The 22,978-nt window shown below is 43.1% G+C and overlaps 1 protein-coding gene across 2 annotated transcripts in view; it reads left to right on the top strand.

Annotated features, from left to right (window-relative positions):
* The first annotated feature begins 1,578 nt into the window (after positions 1 to 1,578).
* TMEM87A (transmembrane protein 87A) overlaps positions 1,579 to 22,978 on the top strand; it is a 35,064-nt gene continuing 13,664 nt past the window's right edge. The window contains exons 1-11 of one of the 2 annotated variants that reach the window (XM_059722951.1): positions 1,579 to 1,754; positions 3,006 to 3,066; positions 7,505 to 7,602; positions 9,793 to 9,909; positions 12,588 to 12,641; positions 12,751 to 12,807; positions 16,446 to 16,596; positions 17,496 to 17,557; positions 19,601 to 19,784; positions 21,003 to 21,102; positions 22,645 to 22,738. In XM_059722951.1, the coding sequence (XP_059578934.1) occupies positions 1,626 to 1,754; positions 3,006 to 3,066; positions 7,505 to 7,602; positions 9,793 to 9,909; positions 12,588 to 12,641; positions 12,751 to 12,807; positions 16,446 to 16,596; positions 17,496 to 17,557; positions 19,601 to 19,784; positions 21,003 to 21,102; positions 22,645 to 22,738 (1,107 nt within the window). In that variant the 5' untranslated portion in view covers positions 1,579 to 1,625. The remainder of the gene's footprint in view (positions 1,755 to 3,005; positions 3,067 to 7,504; positions 7,603 to 9,792; positions 9,910 to 12,587; positions 12,642 to 12,750; positions 12,808 to 16,445; positions 16,597 to 17,495; positions 17,558 to 19,600; positions 19,785 to 21,002; positions 21,103 to 22,644; positions 22,739 to 22,978) is intronic. The other variant, XM_019496568.2, reaches the window with a different exon arrangement.

Consider the following 22,978-nt stretch of genomic DNA (forward strand, 5'->3'; position numbering starts at 1 on the left):
GTGGACAGGGATGACAAAGAGGACAGCAACACATCAGCAGTAGTGAGGATGACATCAACAGCATCAGCAGTAGTGGAAGCAACAGTGACAAGGACAGTGAATGAATTGAGAATGTAAACCCCAAATGGGGGCTACGCCTAAGAGACTGCGACTGAGTTAGGGAAAGGACTGTGGACAGGTGCGCAGGCTTTACATGTGGTTTAAGGGTGAAGCAAAGCTTATGCTTGATGATGTATTCTAATATAATAAAAGTCTTAGCCTGTCTGTCTGTCTGTCTGTAACGCTCTGGGCCAACTGTGCGTGTGCTGCTGAGAGGGTGGTTGCGAGGGCCTGGAGCGTTGTGGACAAAGGGTGTGAGGGAGCCACCGCACTGTCCCTCTGCCCCCCAGTAACAGCTGGCAGGGAGGGGGAAGACAGTGGCGAGGGAGGGAGAGAGGGGAAGGGGAAAGGCGGGTTTCTGGTGGCAGCGCCCCCCTCACCACCATGTCCTATGCCTCTGCTGCTGCCTCCACCCAGCCCAGACAGCAGCTGGCAGAGAAGAGGAGGCGGCAGGGAGCTAGAGGGGGAGGGAGCGCATGTTTCATGCAGCTGGGTTTTGGCAGCTTCTGTTTATTGCAAGCTCCCTGCCCCCCCATGTTTCTAGGAGTCAGCGGGGGGTGCAGGGTGGAGCAGCGGGGGAGGGGAGTTGGGGGAGGGGAGTTGGGGGAGTGGGTGGGGGGGGGCACAGGGCCAGAGTCAAAATGGCATTAGTGTGGGGCACTGGGTGGTGGCGCTCCATCCCCACCTGCCCCCCTGTCCTTCATGATGGGCAATTTGCTAGTATATATATTTCAATATTATAAAAGTCTAAATCTGTCTGTCTGTCCCTAATGCTTTTTTTGCATTCTGGCTGATGGAAACAGCCAATCAGAGTGCTCTAGGCATAGGGCAGCACTGCCATGATCCCGAACCTGCGTTGAGGACCTGTCGGGGGTGGGGGAGCCGGAGCCAGCAGTGCTGTTGGTCTTGGCTCCCCCACCCTGCTCCCTGCAAGGGGCAGAACAGCGCCAGCATGGGGCGTTAGGTGGCGGCACTCCATCCCCCTCACCCCTCCTCATTCTTGATGGACAATTGGCTAGTAACTATATAAATATATAGAAATATATTTTAAAAAAGAAGAAAGAAGCATCCGCAAAAGAATTAAACTTCCCCGAGAGTGACTCAGGTGTTGCCCGTGCTGCATCCATTCCTCCCTCAAAAATGATTATACATTTTGAACACTTGGGCTCTTCTTGCTCGTACACGGTATAAGGGTTGACATTATCCTCCAAACGCCGCGCTTGCCCAACGCCCCGCAACACTGAGCCGCCCCCGCCCAGGCTCTTGGCTGCTGTCGCGACTGCGGTGACGTCGGGCCGCGACAGCAGTCGCAGGAGCCGGGCCCCGCCCCCGCGACGCGGTCACCCAATGGGAAAGTGATGTCACGCCTCACTCCACAATGTTGTGATGACGCACGAATACTACATGAGGGAGGCGCCCGGCACCGCCCCCGCGCGCGTCACTGCCACGAGCGGCCCCGCCGCCTCCCGCGGAGCCGAGAGGGTGAGGCCAGCGCGGCCGGACTGGGCCGGGCTCGCTGCTGCGGGATGGCGGCCGCGCCGTGCTGCTGCCGCCGCCGCCGCCGGGCCCCGCTGCTCCCGCTGCCGCTGCTGTTGCTGCTGCCGGGCCTGGCCGGCGCTGCGCAGCTCTCCAAGTGGCGGCTCGCGGTGCCGCTGGTGAGTGCGACCGGGGCCGCTGCGTGCGGGGCCAGGCTGGGCCGAGCCAGGCTGCCGAGCTTTGCCGAGTCAGCCGAGCCCGCATGTGCGGCCCCCCAGGCAGGGGCCTGCGCGCCCCGGGCTGGGCCGGACCGGCTGCGTCGCGGGGGCCGGTGTGTTTGGGAGCAAGGGCCCAGGCTGCTCCTCTGGCCTCTTGGCCACGCCGGGCCGGGGCGGGCCGAGGTGGGAGTCGCCGGGAGAGGGGCTCTGGGGTGAAGGCACCTGTGGGCTGCAGGGGAGGCTGCGCCAGCACCCACCGCGGGGTGAGGTGCCACTGGTGACATCTCGCCTCCTGGAACTGGCGAGGTGCTGACGTCCCAACGGTGCAGGGGAGGAAAACGCCCAGCCCAGGAGGGGAAGGGCTTCCCCCAGAGACCATGGCCTGGTTTTATCCCTTCCACCAACGTGTTTGGATCCTCTGGAAGAAGTGACGTCTCTGGGAAAGATTCGATGTCGCTTGGAGTTGTGAGACCGGGGAACGCACGCTCCCTCTGGCACCCTTGAGGTCGTGGCTTAAATTCATTGGATGACCCGGGGTTACTAGTAATAACGGCCACGAATTGGTCGAGAGCAGGTTCAGGGCGGACAGACATCAGGAGACATTACTTTACGGTTAGGGCTGCCGGGCTCTGAAATGGGCTCCCAAGGGAGGTGGTGCTCTCTCCTACCTTTGGGGTCTTCAAGAGGAGGCTGGGTGGATATTTGGCTGGAGTGATATGACCCTGGCACCCATTCCTGCCCGGGGCTGGGAGTCGGACCTGATGATCTGTTTAGGTCCCTTCTGACCCTAAGCACTATGATACTGTGATATGACCCAGGTTAACAGTCCAGCTAGTTTTAAGAACAGATCCTGTTTGCAAAGGGAAGTGGAGGGCAGGCGCATGGGGGTGGGGGTGGGGAGGGAAGGGGAAGGCAAAGAGTAGAGGGGGAAGGGAAAGAATTGAGGATCTTTTTTATCAATCATAAAGAAGTAAAAAAAAAAGGGGGGGGGCCACAGGCTGATTTAAAACCAAGCAAAACAGGAACAAAAGATAACATTGGCAAATCCCCTTTGAAAGTGCAGCAGGAATTGCATGTCCCATTGGAATTGGGAGTGGGGAAATGCTTGTCAACCAGGTTAGTTGCACATGCTGAACAGCATGGCTTCTCTTTACGCCTTTGGCTTCTGTAATAGTACTAAAGCACCTAACTGTTTCCTTTGGGTCTTTGCAGGAGAAGAAATTTTTTAACTTTGGGAAGATTCTCTTCAGCAACACCACAGTTGTCCTGAATTGTAAGTGGATTTGATGGGTGATCATGGCATAGCAGTCCCACTTTTAATTATCACAAGGGGGAAACAGTTGGATGAAAGTGCTCATTAAACTGTACAGTATCTCAGTTTAATAATTATTGAACTGGTTGCATTGATAGATAATCTCCTGCTAATTGATGAAGATTGGGTGTCCATGATTGTCTGTTGTTAGATCTGTCAGATGCCTTGGATACCATTGATTTTTGAGAGGGTGTTAACTTGCATAAATACTGCAGTAGGGATGGAAGGTGCTTCTCCATAACATGACTTCTGGTGATCATGATGAGGTGGTCTCCCTTCTTCCATCTGGAGGGGTGGAATGGGCAGCTCCTCAGATACAGAGTCTGGTGGCAGGGTTGCCCTGCCCTATTCTGGGTGCACAACACCAGGCCAGGTCGGAGGTTCAGTCCTTGGGGGATGGCGATTGCAACTCCTGAAGTGGGTGACTGGTTCTTAGTGGCGATTGCTGGAGGAGCTTGATGGGTGTGAGGCTCCCTTCTTTCCTGGAGATACATACATTCATACAAGGGATAAAGGGAAGTTGTTTCTTTCTTCTTTGGGCTCTATGTGTATCAGGCTGTAGTCTAGGTGAGAAGGGACAGAGCTGTAGGACTTTCAGTATGCTGATGACACTCTGCTGTTTTGCTGTCTTTTCAGTCAGTGCTGCTGCTAGTCAAGGCAAAAGCTTGAGGGAGGTTGTCCATGGACAGGAGCTTTAGGCTAAAGCTCAGTCTGGATAAAGCTGAGATGAACCTCATATGAAGGGATCTACCTAAATTGCAGCAGAAGTTCACAGCACAGCAGTACCTTTAATTTTGCTCTTTTTGCCACATTCCCTGCCCTCTTGCCACTGAGTGGTTGAGAAGCAAAAACTGCAACATTAAGTGGCCCCTTGAGTTGAGGGTGGGAGGCATGGTGAAAAGGTAGGTCCCTACTCATATGTTGTAAGAAGTAAATGGATGTTATGGTTGAGCTGTTCTTTCCTTCTTTAAAGGTGTGTTCCCTACCTTGTGTTACCCATTTTTACAATCTGTAATCTGTTGGAGGATTACACAGGAACCATGTTAACACTTGATCTATAATATCCTAAGTGAGGTGGAACCTTGTTACTTGAGGCCACCTCCTCTTGTGCTATATTTAATACAGTTGTGATCAAAGGAGGGACTCAAACTGACACCCCTCCCTGCCTGGATAGAAGGAAGATGCATACCAGCCTCTGGCTTCCTTAGTATTCATTCCATCCAGGAAGAGCACACACCAATTGCAGATGCTTCCTCAGTCTGATGAAGGGTTTTTAAACCCAAAACTGTGCTAAGAATTTTTGTTCCAATTATTTAGTTGGTCTAATAAAAGATATCAGATATACCCAAAGAACCTTGTCTACCTCTTGTTAAGATTAGGGAATGCTGTGGAAGGCTCTTTTATTCTTGATGTTACCTCTGTCTTGAGGTCTGCATTGGTTAGTATGGCATTTTCAAGAGATTTAAATTGTTCTGCTTCTTTGAGATTTTGTCTTTCTCTAGTCTACAGCTATGCCAAACAGCAGAAACAGAAGATAGCCCTGTTTCACCCTTACCCAAAGGAACCATAATAAGGTTCTTAATTTTAGTATGTGCATTATGTTTGTTTTCATCCTTGAATATGGAACCCTTATCTCATGGTGATCATTTGCATAATGGCTTCACATGTGACTAATTTTTTAAGGGCTCCATTGTTCAGCCTTAAACTAATATTTTTTTTCCTAACTGAAAAGGTCTTGCTTGTAATTATCTGCCCCCTCCTAATCTGAAATGAACAGCCCTGATGAGGGCAGAGATACAAGTCGAGAAATGTAGTGAGGAAATACAGTGTTTTATAGCTGTTTTATCCCCTTCTTGTGTAGCTTCTTGGTTGCTTGGCAAATACAGCTGTGGCTGTATGAGTAAACAGAGTAATTGTTGTCTATCTTGTTTCTATTTGTATTCATACTGTCAGATTCTGTTTATCAGGGTTTATTGTGTGAACAGGATTTGAAACAGGACTGGATATGATAAAATGCTTCTTGGGTTAATAAAGTCTTAAGTATTATCTTTCATTCTTACCATACAGTCATATTTTAGGACTCAAAACTGTGTCAAACTATTGACTTGTGTAGGACAATGTCTGTTAAAGAATGAGATGGAAGAGAGGGGTTTTTTTTCAGGGTTTTGATTTAAAAAAATAAAATGTTCAGTCTAGTTATGTGTTGCCTTGTGGGGTCAGGCCAATGTTCAGGAACCCAATTTCACACTGTTAGATAGGAGGGTGTGGTATACAATTGCACATACACAAAAATCAATTAGGTACACACACACTCCAGGTGCATACAGCCCCCACCAGGCGCGCACACACTGCTGCCTAAGCACATGCACACCTATCACCAGTTCAAGCTTATACACATTGAAAATTAGACAACAATCTGTTGTCAATACCCACACACTCAGCATACATACACGGATCGCTAATTCGTATATCATGCATACAGTGACTATATATTCACCAGTTCACACACAAACCACCTACCTACACACATACACAGGTGAGTTCCTAACTTGGATGGTACGGTATGTATGTGTGTGTGGGGGACTTTGGATACCTGGGGGAGGGTTAAGGTGAGAGAGAAAGAAAGTGTAAGGAGTGAAAGTTGCTGGAACTGGGATTAGAACTGGTAGACTAGAGAAAAGCTGGCTGAGGAACTGAGGCTTGGGGTTACTTAACATCAAGTGGCCCCAGGGTTACTGGAGGTTACTGGTGCAAGGGAAAAAAGCCTGGTGACAAGGAGGAGACATCCTGGAAAGATAGAGAGGCAGACAGCTGGGAGTTTGGGGCTGGAAACTGAGGCAGACAGCTGAGAGATTGGGGGGCAGATAAGTGGTGGCAAGGAGGAAACAGTCAGGAAACAGATCCAACTCGGGGTTTCAAAATAACAGGTTTATTGAACAGACAACACACTACACAGCCCCATGAAGTTATTGGTTCCCACACACACAAGCACTCACAATGGCAGCAGGAGAAAGAGACTCAATGGAAGGGTTGGAGTCCAGGTAGGGAAGAGAAACAGAGTCCAAGTCCTTGGTTGAAGAGAGGGTGGGGGGTGATAGCTACCCATCCAGGCTGGAAAGGGTTCTTTGTCCAGCAGGTGTTGTCCAGAGGGGGGTTGCCAGAAGGGCCTCAGGGTGGATAGGTGGTGTGGCATGGTGCTAGTCCAGATGGAGAGGGCATCCCAAGGAGTCAGCCTTCACTACCCCTTTCTATGGGGCAGACTACCTCTGATCTCCTATGGGGAGGGCATGTCCAGGCAATGTCAGTCTTGTTCCAGAGGGCTCCAGGTGTTCATAGTGAGCATGTGCAGCCTTGGCACAATGGTGGGTTGCCTCATCTTTCATTTCTTGAATGCTGAAGGTGGTTCCAGTGGCTGGGTTGTTGGTCCAGGTATTGGTTTTGATGGTTCGGTCATTCAGAGGGAGCTATTTTTATACCTACTGCCACTGTCTCTCAAGCGCCATTCATTCAGGAACCAAGTTACATAGGAGGGGTAGGTATGAGTCATAGATTACAACATACTTGCACAACAGGGCATGGGGACAAGATGGGAACCTGACGCACAAAATGAATACTTGACATCACTCATGCCAACCCACGTTGCAGGCCTAAATCATACAATGTTAACATGAAACAATAAAAATCAATGCACAAATGATAGGAATACAACACAGTATAAAACAGTAAAAATCAATACAAACATAACAGAACACTATTGACAATATAAAAAAAGGGCTTATTACAATAATAGTACACAATAACTTGGCTTACCTAGTACTAGTAATCACTTATAAGGGACAGAGAGGGCAGAGAGAAAGTCAGAAATGGTTAGGGGAAGAGGAGAGAATGTATTAAAAAAAGAAAAACCGGGTTTTGCTACATATGGATCATTAGATCTGCAGACTGCTTGTTAGCTTATTGCATTTTTAAAAAAAGATTGGTTTTGATGTTAGCTTAACTGGATGGATTAAGTATATTTAAAGTAGCATCTTAAAGTGTTTCAGAGTCACCAGAGCTGTGCTCTGATATTTAGTCTAAACTAAGTGATACTACCCATACCTCTAAATATCCTTCATTATAGTTTAAAATTGTAATGGTGGGGCTCAGTGCTGTTGCTCTTTGAGTTTGCATTTTACAAGAACTGTTCTTTATTTGCCTTAATACCCTCGTGCAGTTGCATGAACAAATAATTACAACAACTTTCAGGAAGTGTAGTGTAATCCTGTAATAGGGATGACTGGAATTCTAGTCTCAATATACTTCCCTTCTGTCATGCGTGGTGTTAGTCCAGTAATATCTGAGGGAAAACTGGACATGGATAGGATTTATGTTTTTTTTCCTTCTCTTGTATTCTTTGTAGTTGAAGGAGATGAGAAGGCTTGCAATCCTTCCCAAAGTTACAATGTTACCTGGTACTTAAGATACTGTGATTGCTACAATGAAATCTTCAGCTTTGGGGTAAGGACTGTCTAGAACAGTTTGGGACTTTATAAAAAGATGATTTCAGACTTGGGTTTATGTATGTTGCTGTTTTTCTTCATCCCTGTCATTCTAATCTGCCCTGGTTGTGGCAAGCTCTTGGAGAGGGGAAATTTGATTTGAGAAATGGTCCATTGAAGTCAATAGACTTCTTTTTTTCATTGACTTCAGTGGATTTTGAATGAAGGTTTTGTGTGTTTATACCAATAAGCTCCCTAAATTCAGAGCTTAAAATAATAAATGCATAAATCTAATCACTCACACCCACACCCAACCCATATCAGGGAAAAAAAGGAAAGAAAACTTGTGAGCATTCTAAATAAGAGCACATCATTAATTTCATTATTTGCCTACTTTCATTTTGTCCCTTAGTTCATTTGCATTTCAGTGGTCTTAATTTATATAAACACATGGGTCCAAAGCCAACTCTACCTTTAGGTGGGTAAGTAGCATTTTAGATGGGGCAGACAGCAGTGGGATAGCTTTTGTTTATTTCTTCTGATGACTGTTATCTGCAAAATGCAGAAATGCCATTGAGGATAGGTGTGGGAACCTGGGATTCATCTATGTGAGCCTCAGTCCTGCTAGTTGCCTGTCCTCATGGTCTTATATACCTTCCCTTCTTTGCCCCAATGGACCAGCTTCAGGAGGAGGAGTAGAGAGTGCACTTGGTAATACCTCACCTGTAGCTTCGCAGTTAGGACACTGCTGAGAAGTGGGAGATGTAAGTTTAAATTCTCTTTGGTTGACCTGGATATCCATTTTTCCCTCTCCCTCCCCCCACACCTCCCCGACATAGGTGGAGATTATACACTGAGGAGTGTAAGTGACTGGAATGCATCTTTCTGAGCAAGCTCAGAAAGACCTGCCAAGTTGTGCAAGGGATACATAGGCTGTAAAAATTGAAGTAGCTCAAAATGATTCACATGCAGCTAAAGTTAGCTGCGTAAGTGCCATTTTTCCATCCAAAGGGAGTTGGGTTTGGGCCATGTTGTTTTTCAAATACAGTTTAAACATACAGCTTATTTTTACAACTTTTTATAATGTGTTTTTCTTGTTAGTTAACTTTCTTTGTCAGGCTCAGTATTTTTAGGGACCTAATTTATACTGAAAAGTATCAACTCTGTGAGGATTTTAATAATTTAGGCTTCAAGCATGCAGACTCGGGCTTGTGCTTCATTTTAAGCATGTAAGTTGTTTCACTGACTTGATGAGAGCTATTCCTGTGATTGAAATTACTCATGTGTTTTCTGGACTGACCAGTCAGTAAGCAGCATTGTTGACATTTTTAGCCAGCAGCACAGTCTTGTTTCAGGTGCAATGCAAAGGCTAAAGTAGTTAACTATAAAGTAAGTAAGCTTTAAACTTAAATTCCTTTTATGTGACAACAAGCATTCAGTGCTTCTGATGTATTATAGTAAATGTTTATATTTTTATAATGTAGAAAAACTTTCATTTGTACAGCTTTTGGGCTGTCTGGCATTAAAAACTGCATTTACAAGACTATGTAAGAGGCTAATTATGTCAGAGATTATTAAAAAAATATAGAGAAACTGGGTTGCAGCTCTGTTGTTAGATCATTGAGATTTCAGTTATGAACTGTCTTTTAATCCCCACTGTAAACATACTTATGTTTGTGCTTATACAGTTAGCATTTTTGTAACACAAGGGAAGGGAAACTTCATCTTATATGGATTAGATAGAATGTGAGATGGTTATTTTATTTGTCCTATTAGAATCTATTCAAGGATATTGGCATATCAAGTGAAATTATGCTGCTTTCCACTTCTTCCATTTCCGTGGGATCCTACATGCTGGAAATCTAGACTTGATGAATCAAGCCTGCTGGAGCACAGAAATAAATGCACTCCAGCAGGTTGGCATCATGTGCATTAGCATCCCCATGTGTAAAAATGGCAGTGGGGTGCTTTGAACTAAAGCTTGTTCAGTGAGCTTTAGTCCAAAGTCCCCTGCCACCATTTTTCAGTGTGGGGGATGCTGATGCACATGGTGCTCGGGCATTTTTAATAAAAAGTATTTGCTAATTAAAGCCCCCCCTAACTCCCCCTGCCCCCCCCCCCGGGGGGGTGCCTCCTGGAGTACATGTAAAAATGCCTCTTGAGCTAAACTCTCAAGATGCCATACTAAGGCATGTTCTGTGTCTGACAGGATGAACAAGTGGAATATTATTTTGGGGCCACTTCTGAGGAGCGTTCTGGTTGGTCAGGGTCCTATGCCATGGCTTCACTCTTCTTCCCCAACTGTTCTGAGCTCTTCAAACCACAGGTATCCGTGCAGACTTCTCAAACTGTTCCTTTCTATTACAGCATGTGCAGATCAGAGAGGGACTCATATTTGATATGTTTCCTACTGGAATAGTTGAGCTTGTTGCAGCTACACTTGTAACATTAAGAGATAAACACCTATCTCAGAAGATTATTTTTCTTTATCTGTGCATAACAAGTAACAAAGAGCCAAAACAATTACAGCCATGATTTCTTGGGTTTGGTTTAACCTGTTGTTCACTGTTTAAAATCAGGTCCTGAAAAGCAGATTTAAAAGGTGTTTTGTGATGCCTTTTATTTTGGCAATCCAGTTCATTGGTCCTACATTGCCAGCCTAATTCACATTGCAAGGAAGGGTGGCGCTGCACATATGCACAGCTAGAGTGGGAGGCCACTTTGGGAGCTGTGGGAAGCACTCAGTAACCTGAGCTTTACACTTCTTTTGCTAATAAAGTCCTCTTCCTTTTTGCCAGGGAGAGTTCAAAACTAACATTTAAGTTAGGTTAAAGAATAACAAGAGCTGGGTCTGGAGAGTATATAAATACTGATAATAAAATAGAAAATAGAAGGTACAAAAGAGCATGTGAAGCATAAACCAACTTAGAAGGGGAAGAAGGGGCCCCTGTAGGAAATGACACGTGGAGGTATATGGTTTGCAGAAGAGCATCAAGAGAGCATGTACAAATAGCAGGATATGGACCAGCTGTGTCTTGCCAAGGGAAACAATACAATCCTACCAATATCAAAAGTCAATGTATGCACTGTTTGTTTAAGAGTTTGGACATAAAGCATTCAAGGAGAAAAGTGCAGTGTGGCATATAGATTAACATACTAATGAACAATAGGAAACTTCTTATAGATGCATAATCTCTGACACGTAGAAAAAAAGCAGAATTAAAGGTGGCTTAAAATTGATTTTTAATAATGGGCTTGTTTCTTTCTGGCTTTGTATAAAAATAGCATGAGAGAGTTTTTTGTAACATGCTGCCTGATTTCACCTTTATATATGTCAGAAATGCCAATACTATTTTTCCTGTTATTGCTTTTCAAGAGATCTTGAGGGTCTCAGCTGTGTATTATGAGCCTGGAGATCTTAACTGAATTTATGGTTAAGTTAATAAGACTGGGATTTTCAAGGTAGTCTTAGAGCACATATCCAGTGCTGTACAAAGGTGATCAAGCTATTTCCAATTGAATACTGCTTTCAGAACCTCAGCTGGCTTCTCTGCCTGGCAGTGACTGTGCTATATAGATGTACCACCTTGTTCAAAGTTAGCATGGGCATCTCTACATGATGCTATGCTTTGAGCCTCTCTACATGTGCAGATAAAGGCATAATGGGATTTAATGTGTGAGCCACACAATCTTGACTCTTGCCATGCTGCGCATACATGGCAGGAAGTATGAGTGTGGGATCGCGCTTTAGATCCCATTGTGCCTTATCACCAGTGCAGGGGGCGATCCTGAGCTCCCACTGCGCTGGCTCCCATGACTGTGAGCCCTACAGTTGGGGCTCCCAGTGGGGGCAGCATTCCCTGCACTACTCTCACTGCAAGCCTTACAGCTGGCATGTGCTGCAGGGCTCCCAGCAGAGGAAATGCCCCTGCTGTGAGCATTGTTGGCTGCAGGGCTCTCAGTGGGGACAATGCTGCCCCCACTGAGCCTTGTGAGGTGCAGGGCTCACAGCAGGAGCAATGTGGTGGAATGCTTCCTCTGTTGCAAGCCCCACACCATAGGGGGTTTGTAGTTGCAGCAGTATTTTTCCTGTTGCTGCAGCTGTGAGCCCCACAGCCGAAGATGCTGCCCCTGATGTGAGCCCCGGTGCGAGTCTCTGGAGGTGCAGGGTTTGCAGCAGTGGAAGCATTGCCCCCCTGCAAGCCCACTGCCCCTGCTGGGAGCCCTGCAGCCAACAATGCTGACAGTGCAAGGAACACAGCCTCCACTGTGAGCCCCACTGAGCCCTGTCAACTTCTGGGCTTGCAGCTGCAGGAGCTGGTGCGTGGTGAGCCCGGACTTGTACTCCTAGACTCCCCCTGCACTAGCATAAAGCATGATGGGATCTAATATGCGATCCCACACAAGATCCCATTGTGCCTTTCTCTGCATGTGTAGAGGGGCCCTAAGATGCATTTCCTTGGGCTTCCTTGGAAGCCCAATCTAAATTTTTAACAGAACACTTGTTTCTCCCAAGTGTATAGCAGTTTAGTATTAATTAAAAAGCAGTGATTGTTAATAGTCTGACAGACTTTCCCTCCCCAGATGATCAGCTTTCATTATCTTGCTATTTAGTAATTGTATTAGTTCTCTAGTCACCAGCATCTTTTTCTGGGTAGGCAAGACCACATTTCTAAAATTAAAACAAGAAAAAAATTCAGACCACCAGAAAAAAAGATTTGCAGAAACAAACCCACCCTTCAAATCAATTGGTTTCTATAAAAAAATACACATGATCCCAATTATTTTCTTGAAAAAATACAACAACCCTCACTCTGTTCTATGAGTAATACAGTCTCTCACAAGGACATTTCTAAGCAGAAATGCAGAGCTTTCTCTAGTAGGGAAAGGATTTGAGCTAGATAGAGAAGAAGGCTCAAACACTAATTTCAAAGTGCTCTTTTTTGTAACCCCACAGTTTTTATGCTGTTGTAATTTTTCATTAATACTTTTTTCATCCTAAAGATGTTCTACAAAGAATATGTTCATCCAGAACCCCTCTCAGGTAACAAACAGGAGGTAATGACTTTTCTTTGGTATGTATGGTTTTTTTTATTAATAGGGGGAGGGGAAAAAAATTTTGCATCCTGATTAATCTCCTTGCTTTTTTCCCCTCTCTACCTTCAAGAGTTTAAAAGATAAAAAGGAGAACAGTGCAAACCATACGACTATGGCAGAAAAAACTGTAAGTATCCTGAGAACATTGGGTATAAGGGTAGTGTGGAATCTAGTAATCTCATGTGAACTTTTTTTCTGTTTGCACAAATTCTTTATAACTTGTAGTTTGTGTGTGAAATAAGATAGCAATACCAGAATTCTATTAAACATAGCTATGTTTTAGCTTTGACAAAATGTAGTATGTGTGATAATTTAGTGACTATAGAATAACTGAGTGAATCTCATTTTTCATAAGAAATATTTGTTAACTTTATTCATTGTTCTTTTTGTGTCTGAAAGGTTAGACTGTTATAAACTGCATTAAATGCAAGCTGCTTTTTTAAAAATTGAAGTCAGTAAATATTGAAATATAAAGTATGTCTCAAACTTAATTTATCAATGATAATTTAGTTTGATTTAATATTTGTAGTATTCAAAGATATTAAATATTGATTTAATATTGATATATTCACTGATTCATCAGACCTAATAAACTAGATTAATAATTAAAAGTGTAATCTGCTCAATACTTTTAATGAATATTGCATTCTACCCCAACTAGATATAATTGTTTTGCCACAACCTCAAGGGTGCCTGTCATGCAAATATTTATGCACGTGCTTTACTTTACACCCATTAATACTATGATTGCATTCAGTAAAGTTAAAGTTTATATGGCCCTTTCAGTCTTTGTGGAACTGATTTGAAATGCAGCACAAACTGTGGAGACTGTTTCAAAGTTTGGCATATGGTAAATAAGTTATCTGTTTTCTTGTAATTTAAATAAGGGCCTCGTTGCAATGGTAATTTTGGAGCTCTTAACGCCTGTATTGTCCACAGTTAACTCCTTAAAGTAGATTAAATTCTTGTTATTTTGCACAAAGTTATTCCACTCCAAGGCAGGATTCTCTCTGATCTGCACTACCCAGCTCCTGTTCCATTAAAATGTAGATACTCCTCATAGATGTGCTGCCCAAGTTGAAGTAATCTAATATCATAGAATCTCTCATGTCCACACCTGTAGAGCAGGGATAGAAGCCTTCCATAGCTCACCAGCCCCCTACAGAAAACTCAGCTCCAGCTCCTAGTCCTGCCCCTGTTTACCAGGCATCTAGTGGCAAGTCACAGTTGTGCAGGTGTGGGACATTCAGAGAAGGTTTCTAGACTACGGGTGTGACTGCCTGGTGGGGAGGCTGCGCCAGAAGCCGGAGTGGGGCCGCGGTCACTTTTCTGCTCTGGATACTCCTGTGGCTGTGAGAAGCCTGGGAAAGCTCCTGGCCGGCCCTATGCAAACCCCATATACCCTCAAGCCCTTCTCACAAACTCCACAGCCACACCCGCTTCCTCACACAATCACACATCCCACAAATACCACACACATAGCTCCCCACAAACCCCACACCCACCCATCCATACCCCACCGAATCCCTGCACACCCCACACACTGTACAAGAATAAGACTGCATTTTGAGCTATTATGCAATCACTTCTAGATATACAACACAAACACACAAAAGTCTGGAAAAGCGCAGGCTCAGGGGCGATCTGGTGGCCACCTATAAGTTTATCAGGGGTGTTCACCAGGATCTGGGGGAACATCTGTTCACCAGAGCGCCCCAAGGGATGACAAGATCAAACAGTCACAAACTCCTCCACGACCGCTTTAGGCTGGACATGAGGAAGAACTTCTTTACTGTCTGAGCCCCTAAGGTTTGGAATAGACTGCCGCCGGAGGTGGTTCAAGCACCTACTTTGAACGCCTTCAAGACACATTTGGATGTTTATCTTGCCGGGATCCTATGATCCCTGCTGACTTCCTGCCCCTGGGGTAGGGGGCTGGACTCGATGATCCTTTGGGGTCCCTTCCAGCCCGAATGTCTATGAAATCTATGAAACTCCCAGCTTGGACAAGTGGCGGACTGACAGGGCTGGGGAGGGAGCCAGGGCCCCCAGGCAGCAGCCCTGGGGGGGGGGGGGTGCCACTGGCCAGGCCCTTCAGAGTTCTTATTGCACAATGTGACTTTTTAAGTATTGCTATGAGAAGGAGGAAGGGGGGAAGGGCGCAAATGCAAGCATTGGGTCCTGGTTGCCAGAGACCCATGGTACATCACTGGCTTGGACTAGCACTGATCAACATTTGTGTGGCTCACAGTGTAAATTGTAACAAAGCCCTAATATTCTTCTACTTCTATTAAGCGTCTTAATTCCAATTCTATAATCTATAATATGAACACAAGATAGTTTTTAATATACAGCATTCTCTTGGTTTTAGTTTTTGTAATTGAGTAATTTCTTAAAGAGAGGAAGCTTGAAATTCTTCCATACTAAAATGGTTCAGTGAGAAACTATAATGAAAATTAAAAAATGTCTTGAGGCAGCCTTAAATTTGGGGACTGTTTTGCCATCATCATAAGAGCTGTCAAATGTCAGAGGAAATTTTTTTTGATATGGGTACTGTTGTACTTGATTTTAGGGCCGTGTGGTATAGACAGAATAAATTGATCGGTGAGACTATTCCAGTCTTTAATGCAAATGTATTAAACACTTAAGCAATATCAAAACTCTGAAACCATCTATAAAGGTATTCTTACTCAGGCCTTCCAAATGATGCACAATGACTCAGTTGGCCAGGTATTGTCATGGCATCAAGGGTTGCAACTGCAGTAGCTGGGTGTTGTTTGCTTCTCTGGCTTCCAGAATGTTAGGCTTGTTCTTTGGCTATTTGTTAGGTTTTACATCTTTTTTTTTCCCCGTATGATTAACAAGCTTCCATATATGGTTTTGCCACAGGTTCCCGCCAGTCACCCCTTCATAGCAGCTGTCCCCTGTTACTCTATTGCCCATATCCTGTCTTTCAACTTCCTTATTTCTAAGTAGGTCATTCTTGTTGCTAATAAGACAGTGTAACAATGACATCAACAAAGCCAGTCGCACCTTATTGTGCATTAGCAGATGCATAACCAACAGAGCGAGGGAGGTGATGCTCCCCGTCTACGCAGCACTAGTTAGGCCGCAGTTGGAGTACTGTAACCAGTTCTGGGCGCCGCACTGCAAGAGGGATGCGGAGAATCTGGAGAGGGTCCAGAGGAGGGCCACTTGTATGATTAGTGGCCTCCATACAAAACCCTATGAGGGGAGGTTGAGAGATACGGATCTCTTCATCCTTCACAAGAGACATCTGAGGGGAGATCTTGTAGCAGCCTATAAGTTTATCAAGGGAGGACAACAGAGATTTGGAGATGCACTATTTACCAGGGCACCCCTAGAAGTAACTAGGAATAATGGGTACAAACTAGTGGAGAGTAGATTCAGGTTAGACATTAGGAAGAAATTTTTCACAGTAAGGGTGGCCAGAATCTGGGATGGACTGCCAGGAGAGGTGGTGCTATCACCTAACTTGGAAGTCTTCAAGAGGAGGCAAATAGGCACCTGACTGGGGTCATCCGACCTTGGTCCTTTTCCTGCCTGGGGTAGGGGGTCATACATGATGATCCTTCGGGGTCCCTTCCGACTCTTCCATCTATGAATCTATGAGTATATGCTTTAGATATGAATATAGTGCTTGGTCAGAATATTTTCTGGAGTCTCACTAGAAGTGTTTACTCTTGCACTGATCTGATTTGCTCTGTATTGTCCTCTGTCTATATCTGGGCATTTCATTTTTAGGCAAGGAATGCTGTGATCAAAACGTGGCGAGATGGGCCATATATCTTTATTGTGCAAATTGGGATTATGGCCTCAAAGGAGTCTAGTACAAAAGTTAAGAGGATGGAGAAAAGTACACCCTCATCTAATCCTGAAGAGAAACTCTTTACAAGTAAGTCATATATGGCAATTTCAGAAAGAAAAGAATGGATTTATTGAGTACTATCAGACATAAGGTGTAATTTTGTAATGTGGAGATTGTGGTCCTGTGTCAGCTGAACTCTAGTGTGGCATGTTTAATTCTCAGTCATGTGAGAGATGGAGGCATCTCTCACATGATTGAGAATTAAATATGCTACACTAGAGTTCCCTTCATCCTAATGAAACAGATGATCCTTTCACAGGGTTGTGACGATTAGCAGTTTTGAGCATGATCAGGTTAATGGTGGAAGTGAACAAGAGATTCAGGCAATTCATTTGAGGATCTTGTCTATGTATAGGTATATATTTGAGAACACCCTATAGAATGAGTGACCCTCTTAGGTAGCCTGGCCTCAAGTGGTGTATGGCATTGCAAAATCAAGATTAACACCTTGTCATTGTAACTAACAGTATTTTGGAATGCTATCCAACCTTTTGAGAAATACATTAATGGAAATTTGGCGTTTTAAATTTAAATTGTTACTGGTTAATATGGTGTTTGCAATAATGGATACACTGCATTGGTAATTAGGAAGAAGATGGAAATTCAAAGTACAGGCTTAAATGCAGTCTTGAACTTGCCTTATTATGCATACAGTCTTTAGCAGTCTTTAGCACAAATTAGTTTGTACACTGCCAAGGACTGCTGAATAATGAGGAATGCCATTTTAATTGCATGCTTGCTGTTGAATATTTTATACAAGGTTTAATTTTTTTCTTGATAAAAGTGCAGGTTAGGTATAAGAGTTATTACACTGTGTAGGGATTAAGGATTATCTTGTGTAAGTGGTGAAGTCAGAATTAGGTGTCTGCCATGATTTGTGCTTTTTCATCCCCATCTAAATCAGCTATTGGGTTGTGTTTTGACAGTGACAGTGGAGCTGCAAGGTCCATATGAATACCTCTCTCTTGCAGACTATCCTCTCATGATCGTAAGTAAAACTGAATTTTTTTAGTTCATCCACAGAATTGACACAAAACCTAGTGTAAGAACTATTAAGTAGAGTTGTCATACAGTGACTTGCATATTGGCTCAAAAAGAATCAAACTCACTTCTAGCAGCATTCCTGATATTAAATTTATTAATGCCTTTTTCCTATATTACAAAATTCAGATAATTTTTTTGTCTGAATAATATAACATAATTGCTGTGGACTTGTTATGTCAGAGGATATCAGTATTATTAGGACAGTTACTCACTCATGAACTGAAATTCTTAAATCTCTCACTGCCGCCTTAGTTCATCTTTGGGGAAAACTTAATGTGTTTATCTGTTGCTCTTCTTTTGTGTATCATTGCTTTCTCTGCTCTTCTGAACCAGCCACTCTTTTATGGATCTTCATGACCACTGAAGTACGATAATCAAGCTTTTAAATGACATACTGTAATTCCTTTGAGTCAGCAAGTCTTTTTTTATACTATCTTTAGCCGTTTCTCCTGCTGACTAAAGGACATGACAAGAGTTTTGCAAAATGTTCATGCAGTTATAGAAGCCACAAACAAAGGCTGACAGAAAGTAAAGTCTTTATCCTAATTGCGTTTGCTAGAGTGATCTCTGCTACCAGGGGTAAGCTGTAGCATTTCAGTAAGAAACTGAGATACTCTGTGCTTTGCTTTCAGCAGTAGAAGGTATCCAGCCTTATGTCTAGAGACTCCATTCACATATCTGAATGTTAAAACATACAGATTCAGGAAAAGGGCCCCTGAGTCTAGAGTTAATGTGATCTGGAAGGATTCATCCCAGGTTGCAGTATCTAGGGCCTTCTGTTTGAATTGCATGAGTAACCCACAAATAGGATTTTTATGGAAGAGAAATTCTATCCTGGAGAAGAAATGTGTTAAGATTGTGGAGCTTCCAAGGCACTGCCTGGTTAGGTTTGCAGTGTTCCTGTTTTAAAAGCCTATTTTCTGTAAGGGAGACTGCACAGTTGTCTGTACGATATCCCACTTTAAACCTGATTGTATATAAAATTGTTATTAATTTTGTGTATTTCTCCTTTCTCTTCACCCTCATCATTCTTGTGCACGTAGCTTCAGTGCTCTTTTGGAAATTTATTGTGTTGTTATAGGCTATTAGGGTTTCTAATTTGTCACTGAATAGCATATTAAATGTGTTTTGTGATGTGTCAAGTTTATTTCTGCACCGTGTAGGGGAAGATCATGATAAGCTCAAAACATGATACAGTGCTAGTTTGAGCAGTCTTTTATGATTTAATTTCTGGGTTTCTTCCTAGGGTCCCTTATCTACCCCCCCCCCCCTTTTTTTTAAATTACCTTGACTTTGTTTGAAAACTGCACTAAAATTCAACTTTTAGGAGTCAGGGAAATGACCTATAATGGAAAGCCAGTCACATCCTTATTGGGGTTGAGGTGTTTGCAACCTGTCGAGTTAATGTTGTTGGGTTGTTTTTTGGTGGGGGTTCCCCCCCCCTCTTCCCATGGTAACCCTGGTTCTTCAGGCAGTCTTTCCAGATATTCAGGAAAATATCTGGAAATTACCATAAAGATAACAAAGTTCACAACCACAAAAACATAGTCATACCAAGGGACACTATTTCTTGGTGTTATGGGATGATTTGGACAAGTCCAAACTCTTATCTGAGTTTTCTGAATTTGCCTCCAAAGGAATAAGTCAAATGGATCAATCAACTCAGAAGAAATTGGCAAGCTTCTCTTATACAAGAGTGAAATCACTTACAAACCCAGTAGTACTGATTCTTTTTGCTGGTAATGATAAAGTATATTAAGCCTCTAAATTTTACAGAACACCAAGATGAAAAGAGAAGTAAAGTTTTTTGACTCCCTCTCCTTTCCACATTAGCTTGTTGTACTGAGATATATATATATATATATATATATATATACTAGGAAAATATAGCAATATTAAAGCCATGCTGTTCTTATATGAAAATACTGTTGGATCTAACCATCCTATTGATTTTTGTTTTTCCCTTGCTTCCTTTCTGGTATGATAGTTTTTCATGGTGATGTGTATTGTGTATGTGTTCTTTGGAGTTCTCTGGCTTGCATGGTCAGCCTGTTACTGGCGGGACCTCCTCAGGATCCAGTTCTGGATTGGTGCCGTCATCTTCCTGGGAATGCTGGAGAAAGCAGTTTTCTATGCAGAATTTCAGAATATCCGTTACAAGGGAGAATCTGGTATGTAGCAAGGATGGCTTATAAAGGTGGTAGTGGGACAAGGCAGTAATGACTTGCTCTGATAGCTAACTAATTTGATAATGAAAATACAGTAACTGTTTGATAGCTGGGAACTGCTTCACAACAAGCAGTCAAGAGCCAAAGTTTTTGGGGTTCTGTTTGTCACAGATTCTCCATATAACCTCTGACAAATTGCTAACTGCTGTCTTTATTGTAATGGCTGTGAAAACGTTATGCTGTCTACTTCATAGGAATAACTGAAGTCTGTTTCAGATGTCTTCTGACACTTTTTTGAGACTGCAAATGCACTGTTTTATGTGTATGATATTCTTGCACATGTTAACATCCTCTGACCTAACTAATGAAATTCAAAGCTGATACTCTTATACTGTGGTACAGTAAGAGGTCTTAGAATACTGGATAGTAGTTTCAAATGCTGTATCTAGATGTAGGAGAATGAATAGCTGACCGATTTTCAGCAAAGTACAGTGACTGTAGCTGGGTTGGAGGGTTATGTTGTTGTCTGCTTTTTACTCATTTAATACATACCAGCTGGTAACAACCAAAACTTGCTACCATAGCTGTTCACTGGTAAATTGGTTTTAGGATGAGATGGATTAGCACAGGGTGCCCCAGAAGATTATAAAGGAGGATGTGAGTAAGTGAAACTAATAAGATCATAATGATTTTTTTATAAGAAACCACCCAATTCTGTAGCCACAAGGATCTTATTGGCTGGCATTAGTATCCAGGAGATGGCCATGGGCTGTAACTTTGGTAGCTGTAGGAAGGAATGGGGAAGCATGGTAAATTTAATAGCTAACAATTTTGACACAGCTGGAAGTAGAAATTAAGTTTGACAACTTGTGTACTCTGGGGTAAGGCAAGAGACTAAAATAACATTTTTCAGGTTGTCTCTTTGCTGGAGGATGCACTCTTCCAGCAAAGAGGCTGGGCTGGCATAATCCAAGGTATTTGGACTGAGTATCTCACCTTTTTTGAGGATAAATTTCCCATTATCTTGTTTAATGCTGAGTGTAGTATTTGGTACTTTCTGGAAATTTGTTCCAGTAGGGGATAATGAAAGCATTGAAAACTTCACTTTCCTGGATTTCAGGAAATAATCTTGGTTACTGTAGTGTTGCTATTGTTGCTGTGTATTATTTAAAACCAAATTACATGTACGTAAATTAGTTTCCTGTACTTTGTTCTTGATAGTCCAAGGAGCACTGATACTTGCAGAACTGCTTTCTGCTGTGAAACGTTCACTGGCTCGGACTCTGGTCATCATAGTGAGCCTGGGATATGGGATAGTCAAGTGAGTAATGGACTCTTATCTGCATGGCAGAAATTAGGCACTTATCTTTTAAATTTGTTAAACAATTTGAAGATCATTTGAAGACCATTAAGCAAACTGGCACTTTCCATTGCCACATGGAAAACCATTGTTTGTACTTGAAGTATGAGCAGGTTAGGGAAAATTGACAGCTGTGAGCTCCTTATTGCAGCTTAGATCCTATTTGGAACAGCATGGAATAGGCATGCCTTTGTAGCTGCAGTGAACACGTGCTTTTGCTCTCATGTGTTTCTTTGTGTTTACAAAGATGAAATGTTTGGCAACTCATCTACTCTGTTCTGATTCATATGTGGCGTATTGACGTGACTGTGTCCTGAAGTTGGACAGAAGTGCTCCAAATGGTCATGGGAGACTAAAGAAATAGAAATAAAAGACAAAGCAGATCATTTGCAGAAAGGAATAGCATAAACCCAAAAGAGCTTGGAGAATGCTAACTTAAAACATAATGAGAGAAAAAGTTTAAACAGCTGTACAAAACTGTAATTGAAAATTATGTTTTTTTTCCTCCCAAACTATTTGACTAGAGTAGAAATTTGAAAATGTTTAAGGTTTATTTTCATCTGGTAGGGGTTCTCAAACTATGGGTTGTGATCCCCTGGGGGGGTCATGAGCAACTTAAAAAGGGGCTGCAGACTTCCTAGGGGGTACACGCGGGGAAGCAGCACATGGCGGTGACAGAGTGGTGGATGGCAGTAGCAGCTGCTGTATGTGAGCTCCCTGTCCCCTGCCTCTACCATTCAGTGCTTGGGGTTACAGTATCACAAAGTTTGAGAACCCCTGCATCACTGAGGCAGCTGAATAGAAGTCTGCAGTTAAATCACAGTAAGAGTTTGATATTGGTATCTACTTTGTATAGAGGGGAAAAATTATGTTTAATGTTAGGAGTGAAATCATTCTTTCTGTGAATATATCCTTCCCTAAAATAGGGCTCTTTTCTCTCCCATGTAAATAGTAGTGTTAATTATGAGCTGTACTGCCACTGAGAGATATTTTGCTGGCAATGCTTACATCAAGCACCACAGCAAAAGGACTGCTTTTCTTCAGTTCCTACACCTGGTGGAAAGAGTCTTCACCAGAACTAAGGCTTGCCTATAAAGCTTTGTTTAGATTAGGATTTAGCTTGATCTAACAAAACATTGTTTAGGCATGTTACATTCAGCTGGTTAAGATGAGAAAAATTGTATTTTAGAATGATAAAAGCCTAGGTGACATCTTAAATTTAATTTAAGCAGTTTAGCACATTAAGTACACTTTGCATTTTTTCATTAGTATAATGATTAGGGTGAAAGAATGAACACTTTGCACATCACACCTTTTATATTAAAGCCTAGGCAAAACCTAACAGTGCATGTAGAGCATCACAACACAATAATTTCCTAGCTCTCTGAATAATTGTGAAGAAACTCATTTAATTGTGTTCCTCTTGCCCCATTCTAGACTAAGTAAGGGCATGCTTTAGCTTTCTTTCACTTAATTTATATTTCTTTTATGCGTTTCCTACAGGCCTCGTCTTGGAGTCACTCTTCACAAAGTGGTTATGGCTGGAGCTCTCTATCTATTATTTTCTGGCATGGAAGGTGTCTTGAGAGTTACAGGGGTCAGTAACCAGTGCTTGAATTTTCTGGTGCACTGTAACTGTGGCATTTATGGATCTTTTAGATAATTATTATGACTGCAGTTTGTAGTGCAGAATCCCTGGGCTCCATTAAAAATAAGGAAACTTGGTGAATGAAATTTCTAAGCTTTTGAGCTGGAGAGCATAGAGGTGGGGTATGGAAGCTTTGTTCTCCAAATAATTTGCCAATCAAATGCCTCCTTTGCTCCCCAAAATGTAGTT

The sequence above is a fragment of the Alligator mississippiensis genome, chromosome 2, assembly GCF_030867095.1.
Source record: "Alligator mississippiensis isolate rAllMis1 chromosome 2, rAllMis1, whole genome shotgun sequence".
In the NCBI taxonomy this organism is placed as follows: domain Eukaryota; kingdom Metazoa; phylum Chordata; order Crocodylia; family Alligatoridae; genus Alligator; species Alligator mississippiensis.